Source organism: Plecotus auritus (assembly GCF_963455305.1).
Source record: "Plecotus auritus genome assembly, chromosome: 9".
Taxonomy (NCBI): domain Eukaryota; kingdom Metazoa; phylum Chordata; class Mammalia; order Chiroptera; family Vespertilionidae; genus Plecotus; species Plecotus auritus.
Window position 1 is genome coordinate 16,985,577 of NC_137783.1, and position 16,003 is coordinate 17,001,579.

At 42.6% G+C, this 16,003-nt stretch overlaps 2 protein-coding genes across 2 annotated transcripts in view; one reads left to right on the forward strand and one right to left on the reverse strand.

Moving 5' to 3' along the window:
* Positions 1–580: 580 nt before the first annotated feature.
* On the reverse strand, positions 581–10,338 carry GSTO1 (glutathione S-transferase omega 1). The gene is made up of 6 exons (XM_080641299.1): positions 9,671–10,338; positions 9,368–9,476; positions 6,381–6,603; positions 3,844–3,942; positions 1,944–2,050; positions 581–815 (listed from the first exon to the last, which is right to left on the reverse strand). The coding sequence occupies exons 1-6, from the start codon at positions 9,702–9,704 to the stop codon at positions 662–664; spliced, it is 726 nt and encodes a 241-aa protein (XP_080497425.1). The 5' UTR covers positions 9,705–10,338; the 3' UTR covers positions 581–661.
* A 3,980-nt stretch (positions 10,339–14,318) lies between these two features.
* The window catches only part of CFAP43 (cilia and flagella associated protein 43), a gene marked incomplete at its 5' end in the record, with an annotated part of 87,485 nt that continues 85,800 nt past the window's right edge, over positions 14,319–16,003 (forward strand). The window contains one exon of the mRNA XM_080640036.1: positions 14,319–14,377. Within this exon, the coding sequence (XP_080496162.1) occupies positions 14,319–14,377 (59 nt within the window). The remainder of the gene's footprint in view (positions 14,378–16,003) is intronic.

Sequence of the window (16,003 nt, forward strand, 5' to 3'; positions counted from 1 at the left end):
TATGGAAGATGGCATTACTATTTCTGAATGGGGAGATTACCTATTACTCATTCAGCCTTCCATACTGCATTAAGGGATTTACATATTGAATGGGTTGTACAACATTATCTCTATGTTGTACACCTGAACTGGGATTTGGTAGGAAGGAGTTGAAGAGGATAGAGATTGGATATTGGAGATCAAATAGGAGGCCACCTAGTCACCTGACTTTGACGTGATGCAGGTCTGGTCTTCATGGGTGACAATGGCAAGTGAAATTCAGTTGATGATGGAAAAAATGAGGAATTGAAAATTCTCAATTCAGAACCTCGAAGACAAACTTGAAAGGGCATCTCTTGAAATGGCAACGGGGTATCCAAGTGGAAATGTTCTATGGGCAGTTAGAAATCTAGATTGAAGTCTAGATCTCAGTAGAGAGGATGACTTAGAGGTTTTCAGCATAGACTGATAGAAACCTTAGTGTCATTTAAGCATCTGGAACAGGAAACGTGTTACATTTCTGTAGGAAGGCCTTAAGGAACCCCACCACTGGGCCATGATGTCAACTCAAAGAAGGTGACCCAAAGAAACATGAGAGCACTTGTCAAGATAAAAGCATGTTTTTATTCCTATTAGTGAAGGAAAGTATCAGATATATTTTCATTGTTGACTCCTGCCCCCATCAGAGCCCATAGTCACAGGCCTCCAAGCTGTTCTGCAAGTAGAGATTTAAGAAACCTTGAAAGGTCTTCACATCAGTGAGGAGGGCTGATACTGTGGGATCTTTCCGCATGGCTGCCATCCAGAGCTTAAGTTTTGGAGTGTGGTCTATACACCTGTGGGAGATGGAAACAATGAAGGTGTGAGCTAGATGAAAGAAGAGGGCATTGCAAAGTCTGTATGTCATCAGTAGCATCCTGCAGTTTCACTTTGTTCTCTTCTCACCTTTTAAAGTAGTTCTTTAAAAAGAGTTCTTTAAAATGTACATAATCATAGAATAAGGCATGCCTCCTTTTGTTGAGCTTCTCAGATGTTAAGTTTTTTACAAACTGAAGGTTTGTGGCAACAAACCTGCATTGAGCAAGTCTGCATTGAGCAAGTCTATTGGCACAATGCTCCCAAGAGCATTTGTTTGACTCCGTGTCTCGGTGCCATGTTTTGGTAATTCTTACAATATTTCAAACTTTTGCCATTATTTTTATATTTGTTGTGGAGATTTGTGATCACTGATCTTTGATGTTACTAGGGCAAGACCCTCCACTATATACATATACGTATATAGAGTAACCCTGAATAGCTCTAAGCTCTAAGAGGGAGTAAGCTAAAGTGGCTGCCAAACTTCAAAATATGGAGCTTGCAAACTAGTATGGAATCTTACTGGTAACTGGGAGGTAGCATTGGTCACATAATCCTGCATGACAACCTTATAAAAATGTACATCCTTATGGATTTTAAAAAACATTTCAATTACAGTTGACATTCAATATTATATTAGTTTCAGATGTACAGCATAATGGTTAGACATTTATATAACATACAAAGTGATCCCCCAATAAGTCTAGTACCCATCTTACATCATACCTAGGTATTACATTTCTGACTATATTTGCAATGCTGTATTTTACATCCCTGTGACTATTTTGTAACTGCCAATTGTACTTCTTAATACTTTCACCTTTTTCACTCAGCTCCTCCTCCCCAAACCTTTCTTATGGATTTTTATTAAGGAGAGAAGGAGTAAATTACTTTTAAAACATTTTACCACATGTCACAGAACCCCTGCCTACTCCCCCTGATAAGAAGCGGTGGTGCGTGTAGGTATATGACATGCACAAGTCTTCCTCCTGTCTGCCGTTTCCCATTCATAAAAGTTGTATAAAATATTTTTGTTCAGAAAAAGGTCAACATATACTATTCAGATTATCATTATCCTAAATTATGCACAAAATATTCAAATGTCTTACTCATTTAACTCCAGTGCTTCCAGCCGTTCAAACCAGGGCCAGATGAGGTAATCAATCATAGAAAGTGAATTGCCACCAAAAAAGGTTGTCTTCTTATTGGTCAGAACCTGAACATTAAACAGCATAAGAGTACTTCTTATTTGGATATCTAGTAAGATTCATCATCAGAGATGATGCAGGTGAGTTAAGTAGAGTGGTGAGACCAGCAGCTTTTATCCTGGCATATCCAAGTTCACTTTTTGTTTATTTGATCAGTTTAAGCTTTACTATTTGTTAGTTTGGGATGAAACAAAACAATCAACAAAATAAACTGGAAAGCGGAGAAAAATAAAATAAGCAACAGAGTGCAAGCTCTTTGTAATACAACATAGGCTGGTATTCAGAATACAGAAAGAACTCTTGGGAATCAAGAAAAAAGGCAAACCACCTATTAAAAAAAATTGGGCAAGACTTACACTTCACAATTAAAGGATGTCCAAATGGCCAATAACCATTTGAAATGGTAGTCAACTACATTAGTTATCAGGGAAATGCAAATTAGAACCAAAATGTAATACCACTATACATCCATCAGAATGGCTAAAATGAACAAGACAAAGTTAGCTAAGGTGATAGGCATGTAAATTGGTACAACCATGTTTTAATAGTATCTACTAAAGCCGAGTGCATGCATACTTTTAACCCAGTCATTCTACTTGGAAATGTGAACATATATTCACCAAAGAATGTTCACTGCAGCACTAATTGTAATAGCCCCAAAATGGAAATGTTTTCTGCTCACAAGGAGTAAAAAGGATCTTTTAAAAAACTGTGATACAGCCATATGCTGGAACTACAAAAAATAGGAATGACCTACACACAACATAGATGAGTTTCACAAACCTAATACTGTATGAAATAAGCCAGACCCAAAAAAGTGCATATTATATGAGTCCATTTATATAACAAAAAATAGCAAAAAAGGAATATTCTGTGTTTTGCTGTGGGTGCTGGTTCTATGGCTATGTTCCCTATGTAAAAATTCATCAAGCTGGACTCTTATGTTTTGGGTACTTCTCTGCATATAATTCTTCATTAAAACAATTTACTTAAAATATGCTGGGAATAACTAGTTTAACAATTAACTATTAAATAAAATTATTTGAAAACCAAGCATAAAATATGTATTTGAAATTCAAGAAGGTGAATTGGTATTATGGTTTTGTCAAAGGGGGAATTCAGAATATTATTTGATTAATCAACATCAAATCAACTTAACCCTTTATAAAACTTCTACAGTTTTTTCCAGGGCCTATATAACAGTCCACATTGTAAACTGATTGTTTAAATCTACCTGAAGTGTTTGGAATGTCTGAAGGCCAAGAGGAAGACTCAATGTAAAGGCCCCAAATGGCAGCTCTCTCCCAAAGGAGGTAAAACACATCTGGCTTTGCCAAGTGTCCGTATGATTCATGGCAAACTCTTTGTGGTGGGAAATGTTTATTATATAATAGTAAGTAAAACAACACAGAATGGTATCTATGCTCTGATTACATTTATGTTAATCTTTTTCTTTTTTTTAATCTATGGACAGGGACCAGAAGCAGCATGGAAAAAAAAAGAAAACAGGTGACACATTATAGACAGATGGGTGAATTTTCTTTTTTCTATGTTATTTTAACATCGATGCAACAAAACATTTTAAAAGCCCATGACAAACTATTTTTAGGTGTTTTGGTTTATATCTTAAATACACAGCTTATATCAATCTGTTATAAACTAAAATTTCTTATTTGGTATTATTACTAATTGCTATAAAGTGATCTGGGGAATGAGGATATGAAGAAAAGAGAGTAGAAAGAAGTGGGTAGGTGTAGTGTATCATTTACTCTGATAAAAGCCAAGAGACCCGATTGATTACCTCCTCAAGCTTGCTGAATTCTTGGCGAAATTCTTCTTTCAGGCCAGAGCAGTCTTCCTTATCTTTGTTTCTCGTAAACCTTCCTACCAAAGATGGCACCTAGACAGAGAATAATTGCTTAGTTTATTGGTGGGAGACTAAATATACCATCCTCACATAAAAACACGATAGAACCCAGTGTCAGAGTGGTCTAGAAACTTCAAGGGCACACCCATTCCTGTGTTCACAGCGGTCATATACTGATCTTTAGAACAGTTTTGTGGCCAGAGATGCTATATTAAACAGGATTTTGTAAGTTGCAAATAACAGAACGCACTTTGGCAAGTTTGAGCCAAAAACATCTGTAAAGGACACTGAGTGTCTCATTGAATTGTTGGGAGGCTGAACAAACAGGCTCGGAACTAAGCTGGAACATTCCAAAATCATGCCCAAACTTGCCTGTGGAAAGCATCCACTGTGACCTGTGAGCTGAAACTAGAGGTTACAGTTTGTGCCACTGCCAGCAGCGACTCTGAGATGACCAATGCCACTAGCACCAAAGCCGTTTCTGCTCCGGAACGGAATCTCGCAGCCAGCATGGCTCCTGAAATCCAGAAGCTCTGCTACCAGCCACTCTCACCAGCAGCACCAGTGCCTCACCCCAACCCATTTCCTCACACTGATCATTTCTGAATTTGACTCGACCATGTGTGTATCTGACAGGGAGAGCCTTCGTCCCAGGCCTTGTCCCCAACTGCAAAGGGAGCTTGAGAAAGAGAATTTTTCTGATTTCTACCTTGGGGTGGACATGAGAAGACTGTTCAAAGGGGACTGACTACCTGAAGACCTGACAGGTGTAGTGTCACACGCTTTAAGGCTTGTGGTGGAGGTGTTTGTGTGTTTTAATCCTTCCGTCTTTGGTATCACATTGCAAAAGACAGAATTCTACTCATCCCAGTTTAAGTAAACAGGCACTCATAAAAATACAGGAGACTCCCCCTGAAATCCCATCCATGTCAGTACAACTTGCCCTCATTGGAGCTGAAGGTTTGCAGGCAGCCCTTCCATCCACATTTCCTGCCTGTTCTTTCCTCTTATCCTTAAATATCTGTTCCACATTATTTTCCTCATACAGTTCCCTTTGCAGTGTTTTTAATTCCCACTTCCCCAAAAATATATTTTTATGTGGTCTTGGTTTGTCAAGTATTTCTCTCTCTCTCTCTCTCTCTCAGCTTCCCCACGTTGATTGTCTGTCTCAGTTCCAATTTTCTAAGAGAGAAAATGATTGGGCTGGGGATGCAGGTGGGGCCATTTCTGGTTTGCTGAGCTGTGGCCAGGATGGTGGGGTCATATGGTACTTTGGATCACCTCTTTCCTGAATGTGAGTAGGAAAGTAATAGTGGGCATCTCCAGCTTTTAGCTCATTTTCTTTCTAAACAGTATGATTCTCTTGTTACTGTTTTGTTTTTTTTTTAATGCTGCAACATCTTTCTTGCAAATGCCCTATTCCCTGTCCATCATCTTTGACAGCAGCCATCTCTACTATTCTTTCCCCCTCATCCTGCTAAGCCAGACAATTCCCTCTCCCATCCCCATCAGCTTCCCTTTGCACTGTCTCCTTAAGCAATATGTCTTCCCTATAAGTCCCATTTTCGCAGTATTTCTTTACCATTTCATTCTCTAGAGAAGATATTTCTGTGCATGCTGATATATATTGACAAAGTAACAGGATTATAGAGACATAACCTGATGTTGCTATTCTTGTTGTCTACTATTGGTCATGTCTTTGTGAATACTAACTACTTGAACTAATCTACAACATTGATAGTAATTAAGATACAATTCTTCTACAGGACTGCCATTTACTCAGTCAGCTGAGAGTTACTGCTAGCACAAGCTCACTGCTAGACACTGGCTAGAACGAGAACTAACACTGAGATTTACCATGTGTCGGACTTTGCTCTCCATATTTTAGATTAACTGATTTTATCTATAAGGAGGACATAATTACACTCATTCAACAAATAATGACCTGAGACACAGAGATAAAGCAATAAGTAACTTAGCAAGTTAAACAACTTGGAAGGGGCAGAACTGGTCACAAACCTGCAGTGAGTCAACAGTAATGGGAACACTGCCCTCACCCTCAAGGAGCTCACACCCTGGTACAACAACAGGCAAATGTTAGTACTTGTGGGAACACAGAGCTGGGCACTCACATGGTCTGGACAAGCTTCTAGAAGGCAGCGGTATCTGAGCAGATACATGAAAGAGGATTTGGAGAAAACCAGGCAAAGTGATAAGGGAGAAGGGTCTTCCAGCAAGAGTTGATAGGTGGTGATTTTGGGAAACTGAAACATTCAGTATGGCTGGAATATAGTGTGTCAGAAGAGGGATAACTTTGTAGAGGTAAACAGGAACCGATCAAGAAAGGGCTTGCAAAGAGTATAATCCTGTTTTGTTTTCCTTTCCCAAATTACTGAACCATACATGACCACTGACGTAGCTTAAAAAACAAAGGTTTTTAAAATAGGAACTGAAATTTCTTATATACACACCTTAGAAAATAACTCAAAGACTATCTTTTGGCACGCTTTCTCATAGGGGTCAGCAGGTAACAGCTTCTTCTCCGGATATGCTTCATCCAGGTACTCACAAGTGATGGCAGATTCGTAGATCAGTTGACCCTGGCTGTTTTCCAGAACTGGCACCAGACCAGCAGGATTCTTCTTAAAGAACCACTCAGGCTTATTTTTCAGGTTGATGTTGATGACTTCGTGCCTGAAAGATACATAGAAGACAATGAAGAGAATGAAACATTTTTGTACTTCTGAAAGTCCTCACTGGTCCTACCATCCACTTAGCTGATCAGACCCCAAATTTAGGAGTCCACTCAGCCTTGATTTCTTTCCCCTTGCCCCGCTTCCTCAAGTCAAATGGTCAGCCGGACCTCCAAATCATATTAACTTTATTCAATCATAGCTTTATCCCTGCTATGCCTTCCAAAACATCATCTGCCACCTGGACCTCTATAACAGTCCCCCACCAGCCTCTATCTAAGCTTCCACTGTGGCCTCCCTACTCTCCATTTTGCACACATGGCCAGGTGAAGCATTGACAAAATTAGATCAGGTCACTCTCCTGCTTACAACCTTCTGACTGCTACTCATTACAAAGAGGATAAACCCTAAACACTTTCTATGACATGCAGGCCACATTTGATCTGGTCCCTGCTTACTGGTCACACCTGTTTCCCACGACTTTCCTTTGGTCATTTTGATCTGGACCCATTGCCCTTTCTTATATTCCTTGAATTTGCCAAACATGTTCCCATCTCAGAGCATTTGCACTTACTGGCTCTCTGCCTTCTCTGCCTGTCTTCCCAAGTCAAACACCAAATGTGCAGAGAGGCCCTCCCTGACCACCCCATTCTGAAGCTGCTGAGAGCCTGCATTACATGATCATCTTGTTTTACTTTCTTTATTAAACTGATATGTATCTGAAATTACTTTGGTCATTTATTTACCCATTATGTCAATTATCTAGAATGTAAGTTCCATGAAAGCAAGGATCTTATATGTCTTGTTCATATTAATATATACATACACCAACATCTTTTTGTTGTTGTTAATCCTCACCTGAGGATATTTTTCCAATGATTTTTTTTTTTTTAGAGAAAGTTGAAGGGAGGTGGAGAGACAGAAAAAGAAACATCAATGTGAGAGAGACATAGCGATTGGTTGTCCCCTGCACATGCCTCAATCAGGGCCTGGGTCAAGCCTGCAACCAAAGTATGTACCCTTGACCAGCATTGAACCTGGGACCCTTCAGTCCTTGCGCTGATGCTCTATCCTCTGAGCCAAACCAACTAGGGCTACACCAACACCTTTGTAGAACAGCACTTAGTTTAAGGATTTAAATATGCAATCACCCATGGAAACAAAGGAATATCCAGATGAAACATGTCTGTGTGTGTATTAAAAGGTTCATGTGCTGAGATAACATTGGACACTCAGATATGAGCCACTGCAAGAAAAATAAGACCCTTTGCCAAGGAATTATCAACACTTCTGAAATTGTATACTATAAAAACAAAAGGTAGATCCTAGGCTTTTGTAATAAAGAAGGTTCTCAGAACACACGGATTAGGTGGTAACCTGGCATCATGAGTCAACAAGTCACAAGTTGGAAGATGCACCTTTTAAAGAAAACCATGCTTTGTTAGGTTATACTGTATGGTAAAAATCTAGCACCTCTCTGATGAGTCTCCTAGGACTCAAAACTGACCCATGAATGTAGCAGGCCTCTGTTGTTTGCACTATCTGGCCGCTGTCACCACTCTTCACACCCCCCCCCCCCCCCCCCCCGTTACACACACTATTACACTAAAATCATTTCAATTTTCCTTTGGAAAATGCCCAGTAAGTAAGGTAGGGTTGTTTTCAACCTGGAGTTACAGAAGGGCACATAACCCAGGATTTGGTGCCCTAAATCCAGCTGCATCTTGCTCTTGGACTTTTCAATTATATGAGTACGATATATGCCTTTTTTGGTCCAATTTGAATTAGAGTTCTCTTACTTGCAATAAAAGAATTCTAATACAGAAAATATTATAGTATTTTGATAAAATACAGTGTTTTACATAAATGTTACTAAATGTTGAATATTTTGCTATGTGTTCAGAACCAATTTCATTCAAATAAGGTGCCAATCTTAGTGAAGTGAGGGCTAATCCATAAATAATTTTGGTGGGTTTTTTTCCCTTTAGAATGCATCTTATATTTCTTTTAGGGAAAGGAAATGCTGCCTAATCCTCCCCCCTACAAGACTAAAATTCATTAATAAATCTTAAGCACATACATGGAAAATTTCTTAAGAATGGGGGCTACGTTTTAAATTTCCACATCATAGGTACCTAATGTCTGTTCCACAGATTCCAAAGGTCATTGGAAGGGGGTAGTTCCAATGGATCTTTGGTGTTGCTGAGAAAAGTCAAATGACACTGCATAATTCCTGTGGCTAACTCCTATGTCGGGAACCAGGCCAATTCCAATGAGGCTTCGCAAAAGACCCAACCTACAGGAATATGTACAGTACACTTAACTGTGCACACTGCCAGGAGAGTGAAGGTCGGAACTCTGTACTGGGGCTCATTATTGACTACTTAGTAAGGAAAGATATACTCAGAATAACAGCCAACAATATCAGATAAGCTGGACATGAGTGGAAAAGTCTGGTGAAAGTGCAAGGGCAATTGACCAGGAATCGGGGATCTACCAGAACTAAAAGAGCCGCTGCTTGTCACTCCCTTAACCGGAGCCCATCTTTCTAATCCATAAAATGGTTAGGTTCACCTAAATGGAGTGTCCTAGGCTGCTGGATCTATGGCATTTCTGCCTCCCCAGGGAGAGGGTCCATAACTTGCCATGCCCTCCCCAAAAGGCTGAGAATACTCATTTAATTTGCAGTAAAGGAAGCCCCAGGGGCCCTATCCGAGATTCCCACCCCCGCCGCCCGCACCTCCCGGCCTCCGCTGGGTTCTCACCGGATTCCCTTGGCCTTCAGGACGAGGCGCGTCCTCTGGGCGAACGGGCAGAACCTCATGCTATAGACGCGGATCAGGCCCTCGGGGACCGGCCCTGGGGGCGCGCTTCCTGCCGGGGACAAGCGGAGGCAGTTACACGGCTTGGAAAGCGGCCGGGACCCCCAGCCCCCCGCCGCCCCTGGGGCCCGACCCATCCCCCTCCTGGAGGACACCCTCCGGGAGAGTTCGGCTCCGGATCAGCCGCACCGGGACCCGCATCGGGGGTCGCCAAGATCACCGCCTCTCGCGGCGGCCAGGCCTCACCCTTCTCCAGGCTCTTGGCTGACCCTCCGGACATCGTGGCGCAGCGTAGGCTGAGCTGGAGCCCTGGGTTTGCAGGCGATTCAGGAAGTAGAGGCCGCTCCCTCCCTCCTTTTCTCCCTTGCTCTCTCCGCTAAGTGCGAACTGGAGGCGGGCTGCCAGCTCCGCCGGCGCGGCGCTTCCGGGGCGCCTGGAGCGAACCCACGCGCAGCGAGCGCGCTGGGCTCCTTTCCACCCTCTGCCCGGAGGACCGCGCCGCTGCCCCAGCGCCTTCAGGGGAATCGCCGCCCAGACGCCCACCCATGGCGCCCCGCCCAGGGCCGGCCTTCCGGGGTTTGTGGGGATCGTGCTTAAAACCCTGCGCCTGGAGGTTGTGCCTAACTGTACTGTGTTCTGTTGTCTGGCCTCCCCCCGGCTCCACACCTGACCCGACCTCCCATATTCCTCGCCCCTGCTGGGAAGCCCTCCTCCTGGGTGTCACGGGCCTGGTCATAGCTCCCGCTCTGCTCCAAGGCTTCCCCAGCTTCAGGGCCTGTGGCCTGGGCCCAGCGCTCGCTCACCCAATGTTCCCGTCCATGGCACAGTGACAGGTCGCCCAGCCACCTGGACAGCCTTTTCCTTTTCCTGTCAGCATTAGCTTCCTACGACTCCTGGGATGGCCCCTGTCCCTCCTGTAACTACAGGACACATCCTTTTAATTTTAACCCAAAGGAAACAGCCCAAATCTGGATCTTACTAACCTCGGATGGTGCTGTTTTCAAAAAATCTATTAAATATTTGGATTTTGAAGCTCTAGTAGGGCTGAGTCATGCAGGCCGGTGGAGTAAATTCAGTCCCACTGGTCTGTGAAAAATATCTGGTCAGAACGTCTGCTCAAACAGCCCCTCTTAGTTTAGGGTTTAGGAAAAAGGGATTCCAGTCGAGGGCACATGGAAAACGGTAGTCAATGTTTGACTTGTCTGCCTAGATTTGAGAGCTGGTGACTCCTGTGCCATTTATTTGCAAATCGAAAGGGGTGGTGGTGGTGGTGTCTGCTTTTATTTTGATTAGCTCTATTGTGGGAAAAGCAGAGAGTAGGTGATAAGGGTTTGATCCTTACTCTAGACCTGTATTTATTAGTTTACCAGGGTTAGGGTAACAAAGTACCACACTCTGAGTGGCTTAAACAATGTAAATTTATTCTCCCAGTTGTGGAAGCTAGAAGTATCAAGGCGAAGGCAGGGTGGGCTCCTTCTGAAGATTCTGAGAGATGATATGTTCCATGCCCCTCCCCTAGCTTCCGGTGGTTTGCTGGCAGTCTTTGGCATTTCTCTGAATGTAGAAGCATCACCCCATCAATACCTTCATCTTCACATGGCACCCTCCTTGTGTGCATGCCTGTGTCCCAATTTCCCCTGTTAATATTGGGTTAGGGGTCCATTCCACTCCAGTGTGACCTCACCTTAATTGAACTAATTACAACCGCAATGAGCCTATTTCCAAATAAGATCACATTCTGAGGTCCTGGGAATTAGAGCTTCAACACAAGAATTTAAGAGTTTGTAATTCAACATATGAATTTTTTATGAAATCATAGTAATTGTAGTAACCCCTCATTAACCACCATGTGACTACAAGCAAGTGCCCTGTTTTACTTCCCTCACCTGTAAAATAAGGTGGCAAACACCTAATAGCTCCTTTATAGAAGTTGAAGAATGATTAAATTAGTGAATATTAGAAAGCACTTTAAGCAGTTCTTGGCACAGAATAAGTGTTAAATAAATAAATGCTTGTTATTATTGCTGATACTCAGTGAAAACAAGTTGGCCACATTTTTGCTAAAGCATGGATGTGGCTTAACTCCTTTCCAGAAAAGTAACTTTTTAGAAGGTCTTTTAGCATATTGATGCATCATGCAAATTAACCCTGTAAATTTAAACTTGGCCAGGCTAACACCTCTAATTGGCCAAACTAAAAATTTCAGGTCAAGGTATATCTTGAGAACTTTTACTTGAAATGGCCTGTCCCCTAATTAGTATGAACAGTGTATAATGTTTTATTTTAATGATTTGAGACATCCAATTCATCAATAAAGTAAAATGTTAATTCCTCAAAGAAATAAACTGAAAAGGAAATATACATCCCAGGAAACAACTATACTGTTAGCACCACTCTGCATTATAGAGAATCATCTCCAAGTCCTTGGTGGTTATGTGCATGATATGTGAACATCTGGATACACATTGCTGTTAGCCACAGGGAAAAACATAGTATTTCATATTTTTGTGGCTGTAATTGTCAATAATTAACCTGAGTGGGCTAAACTCAACTGATTCTTCTGGTTAAAGATTAACAGTTAGAGATCCTGCGGGCCAGTGTGGCTCAGTGCATGAACATGGACCTATGAACCAGGAAGTCACGGTTTGATTCCTAGTCAGGGCACATGCCCAGTAGGGGGCATCCAGGAGGCGTGCAGGAGGCAGCTGATCAATGATTCTCTCATCATTGATGTTTCTATCTCTCTCTCCCTCTCCCTTCCTCTCTGAAATCAATAAAAAAATATATTTTTTAAAAAGAGTTGGAGGTCCTAGTGATAAGAAATAGTTTTCTACCTTCTAAGTACCATCTGTCTTTCCTGACAATATACACCCACTTGATACAACATTCTTTGACTTTTCAGGAATGTTACTTGAATAATTTTATACTCTTTAATCTATAATAATAAAAGCATAATAAAAAATCGACCGAACAGTCGAACAGTAGAACTGTCCAGATGACCTTCCGGACGACCTTCCAGAGGACCTTCCAGACGAAGCTGGGACTGTGAGGGTCAAGCCCCTTGCACAAATTTCGTGCATCGGGCCTCTAGTATATAATAAATTTATATATATAAAGTATTTTACAGAGTAAGTTAGGAATATTGAAAGTCACATGAAGTGTTTCACTGTTATTATTTTAATTAATTATATTTAAAATATCTTTTTAAAAATTAGGGGCACTTACCTTGTGAATATGAATGTTACTTTAAAAATTAACATTTCATGACAGTCCATAGTAAGGAGAAATAGCTGTCATAAAAGGGATTCCATGGAAAGATACTGGCTGAATGATTGAAAGTATTACGGAGCCCAGAGTGAGATCAAGTGAAAAAAAACACCTATTATAATACTCACAATAAGAAGCTATACAGGAATAAATAGTCCATAAAGAAAGGAGCTTGAATAGCAAAAAAATATATAGGTGAATATTAAAAGTGCATTGAGAGTAGAATGGATAAATAAATCGTGGTGTATTCATATAATGAACAACTATCCAGCAATGAAAACTAATAAACTACAGCTACAGCTATCAAAATAAATCTATCTCAAAAACCTAAGATTGAATAATAAAAACAATATATATAACTGCATATATTAACTTTAAAAACATGCAAAATGAAACAGCATATTGGTTATGGCACATACATATGTGGTAGAGTTGAAAAGCAAGAAGCAATAAACAGAATTCAGAAAAGTTGTTACCTCTGGGGGAAGAAAAAGGGAGGGGGCATGGCATGAGGGGAGTGCTTCCCTGATATTAATTCCATGACATTTCTTAAGCTGGAAGGTGGCCTCTAGACAGTGGAATTTAGGTAGGAAAGAATGAGGTGAGAAAAAATGTTGTAATTTGAAAACCTTCCTGTGGAATTTAAGTTTTTACTATACACTATATGGAGGCGGGGGTTGATTTATGGAACAGATTTCTAAAAGAACAACAACAAAAACCCTGACTACTGTTAAAAGGGATGAAGTAGATCTATATATACTAATGCAAAAACATGTTCAAGGTATGAAAATGTGGTAAAACAGCACAGAGGAGATAATTTCACTGGTGAATGCAAATTGCACATCTGCTAAGGATTCTATATGAATGAAATATTGGAGAGACGGTGGCAAGACAGGAAGGAGGGACTTAAAGAAGGAGAGGGCAGGGTAAAGGAGAGGACTGGAGGGGTGGAAGGAGAAAGAACCGGAGAGATGGCTAGGCGGGATCTGAAAGGGAAGGGACGAAGCAAGGACAAGCTGCAGACCTTTTGGTCGGATTATTTTCAGAAGCTCTCTGCCTATTTTAAGTAGCGGAGGGAACATTTGAAAGTGTAACATAGCAATGAAAGGCTTGGAGCTCTAGATTTACACTAGACCTTGCTTTAAAACCCACTCCGTTTTGTAGCCTCAGGCAAGTTACTTTTCTTATCCTCACTTTCCTTATCTGTAAAATGGGGGTGATGGGGGACTTGAGGATTAAATGAAATAATTCCTGCATGGAGCTTGAAACATCTGGCTCGGCGACATTCAATATTAATTTCTGCTATTGATATTCATTAATATTGTAATTATTTGTCCTGGCTGGGTGGGGCCACTCCAGCACTCACTCCGAGAGTCCCGCCCCTCGTTTAGCTTGCCATTCGCCTATTGGCTGGTACACTGCAGAGCTTTCACCAATGCGATTGGCTCTAGAAGGAGAAGGCCGAAGGGGCAGAGCCAATGGGCGCAGGGGTTACGGTCTCCTGGCGACGATGCAAACAGTGGAGGCAGCGCCGGCGGGGCAGCCGGGAGCCGCGGAGCAACCGTTGCAGACCAGAGCCGGGGTCCAGCGTTTGCTGCCCCGAACCTGGCTTTGAGAAACACGGTCCATGGCGCAAGGCCGAGAGGGCTCCATCTCCGCCGCCAGCAGCGCGTCCCTGTCCGTGAGGTGCGGCATCGCCATCAGGCGACTGACTTCGGTCTCGCGGAAGCTCTTCCTCTGACTTACACCCCTTGCCTACGCTCTTCTTCCTCCCATTCTTTAGACCCGCTGTCCCGGAAACTTTGACCTCTTCTCTTGAAACCCCAACACCTTCCAGCAGACCCCTTCAATGGGTGACCTCTTCTCTCCATCCGTATTCAGTGGCCACACCGCCATCTATCTTTCCCTGCCCCACCCGCTTCCATTTTCCCCACCCCTCGCTGGTTTATCTTTGCCTGGCTCAGTATTGCCTTCAGCGATCCTTTTTCTCCTGACTTTTCGCAAATACCTCCCCATCCCGATGACAGCGCCTATTTTTATCCTCGTAGTCTTTGGTAATTCGTTCATCTCTTCCTCCTAACTCCTAGCCACTATCTGGATTTATTTGCATTTATAGTAGGCTTTGAAAAGCATAAAGCACTGCACAGATAAAAGTGGTATTTCTTTCCTTCCACATTCTAGAGCAGCAATTTTCAACCTTTATCATCTCGTGGCATACAAACTAATTACTAAAATTCTGTGACACACCAAAAAAATATATCTTTTGCTGATTTGACCAAAAAAAAAAAAAAAAAGGTTTCATTTTGATTCACTCACACCGGACAGCTATTGTGTTGGCTGTTGTCATTTTTTAAAATTTGACAGTCTAAGGGAAAAGAGGTCAATGCCCCTGACTAAATAATCAGGTGTTGACCGCATGGTTTTGTTTTCTTGAATTTATTGGGGTGACGCTGGTTAAAATTAAGCAGGTTTTAGGTGAATTCACAACACATTGTCTATACACTGTATTGTGTATTCACCAAAGTATTGCATGTTTCCACTGTGGCACAATAGTTGCAAATCACTATTCTGGAGTGTTACTTGCAGTCTGTTCCACACAGCATACTCCCTTGGTCCTTACTTCCCTCCAATCTCTTGAAGTTTCTTACTAACCTAGTGTCCTTCTCTTATCTCCTCCACCATTTATCTTTAAGCATATCCTTAATCCTATCTAATAAAAGAGTAATATGCAAATTGACCGTCAGTCCAACACACAAGATGGCTGCCCTCATGTGGTCAAAGATCCTGCCCCCAAGTGGACACAAGATGGCCACCACAAGATGGCCAGCAGGGGAGGGCAGTTGGGAGGGACCAGGCCTGCAAGGGAGGGCAGTTGTGGGCGATCAGGCCAGCAGGGGAGGGCACTTGGGAGGGACCAGGCCTGCAGGGGAGGGCAGTTAGGGGTGACCAGGCCAGCAGAGGAGGGAAGTTGGGGGCGACCGGGCCTGCAGGGAAGGGTAGTTGTGGGGGACCAGGCCTGCAGGGGAGGGCAGTTAGGGGCAATCAGGCTGGCAGGGGAGGAGTTAGGCATCAATCAGGCTGGCAGGGGAGTGGTTAGGGGGTGATCAGGCTGGCAGGCAGAAGCTGTTAGGGGCAATCAGGAAGGCAGGCAGGCAGGCAATCAGTTGGGAGCCAGCAGTCCTGGATTGTGAGAGAGATGTCTGACTGTCCGTTTAGGCCTGATCCTACTGGGATCAGGCCTAAATGGGCAGTCGGACATCCCTCGAGGGGTCCCAGATTGGAGAGGGTGCAGCTGGGCTGAGGGACACCCCC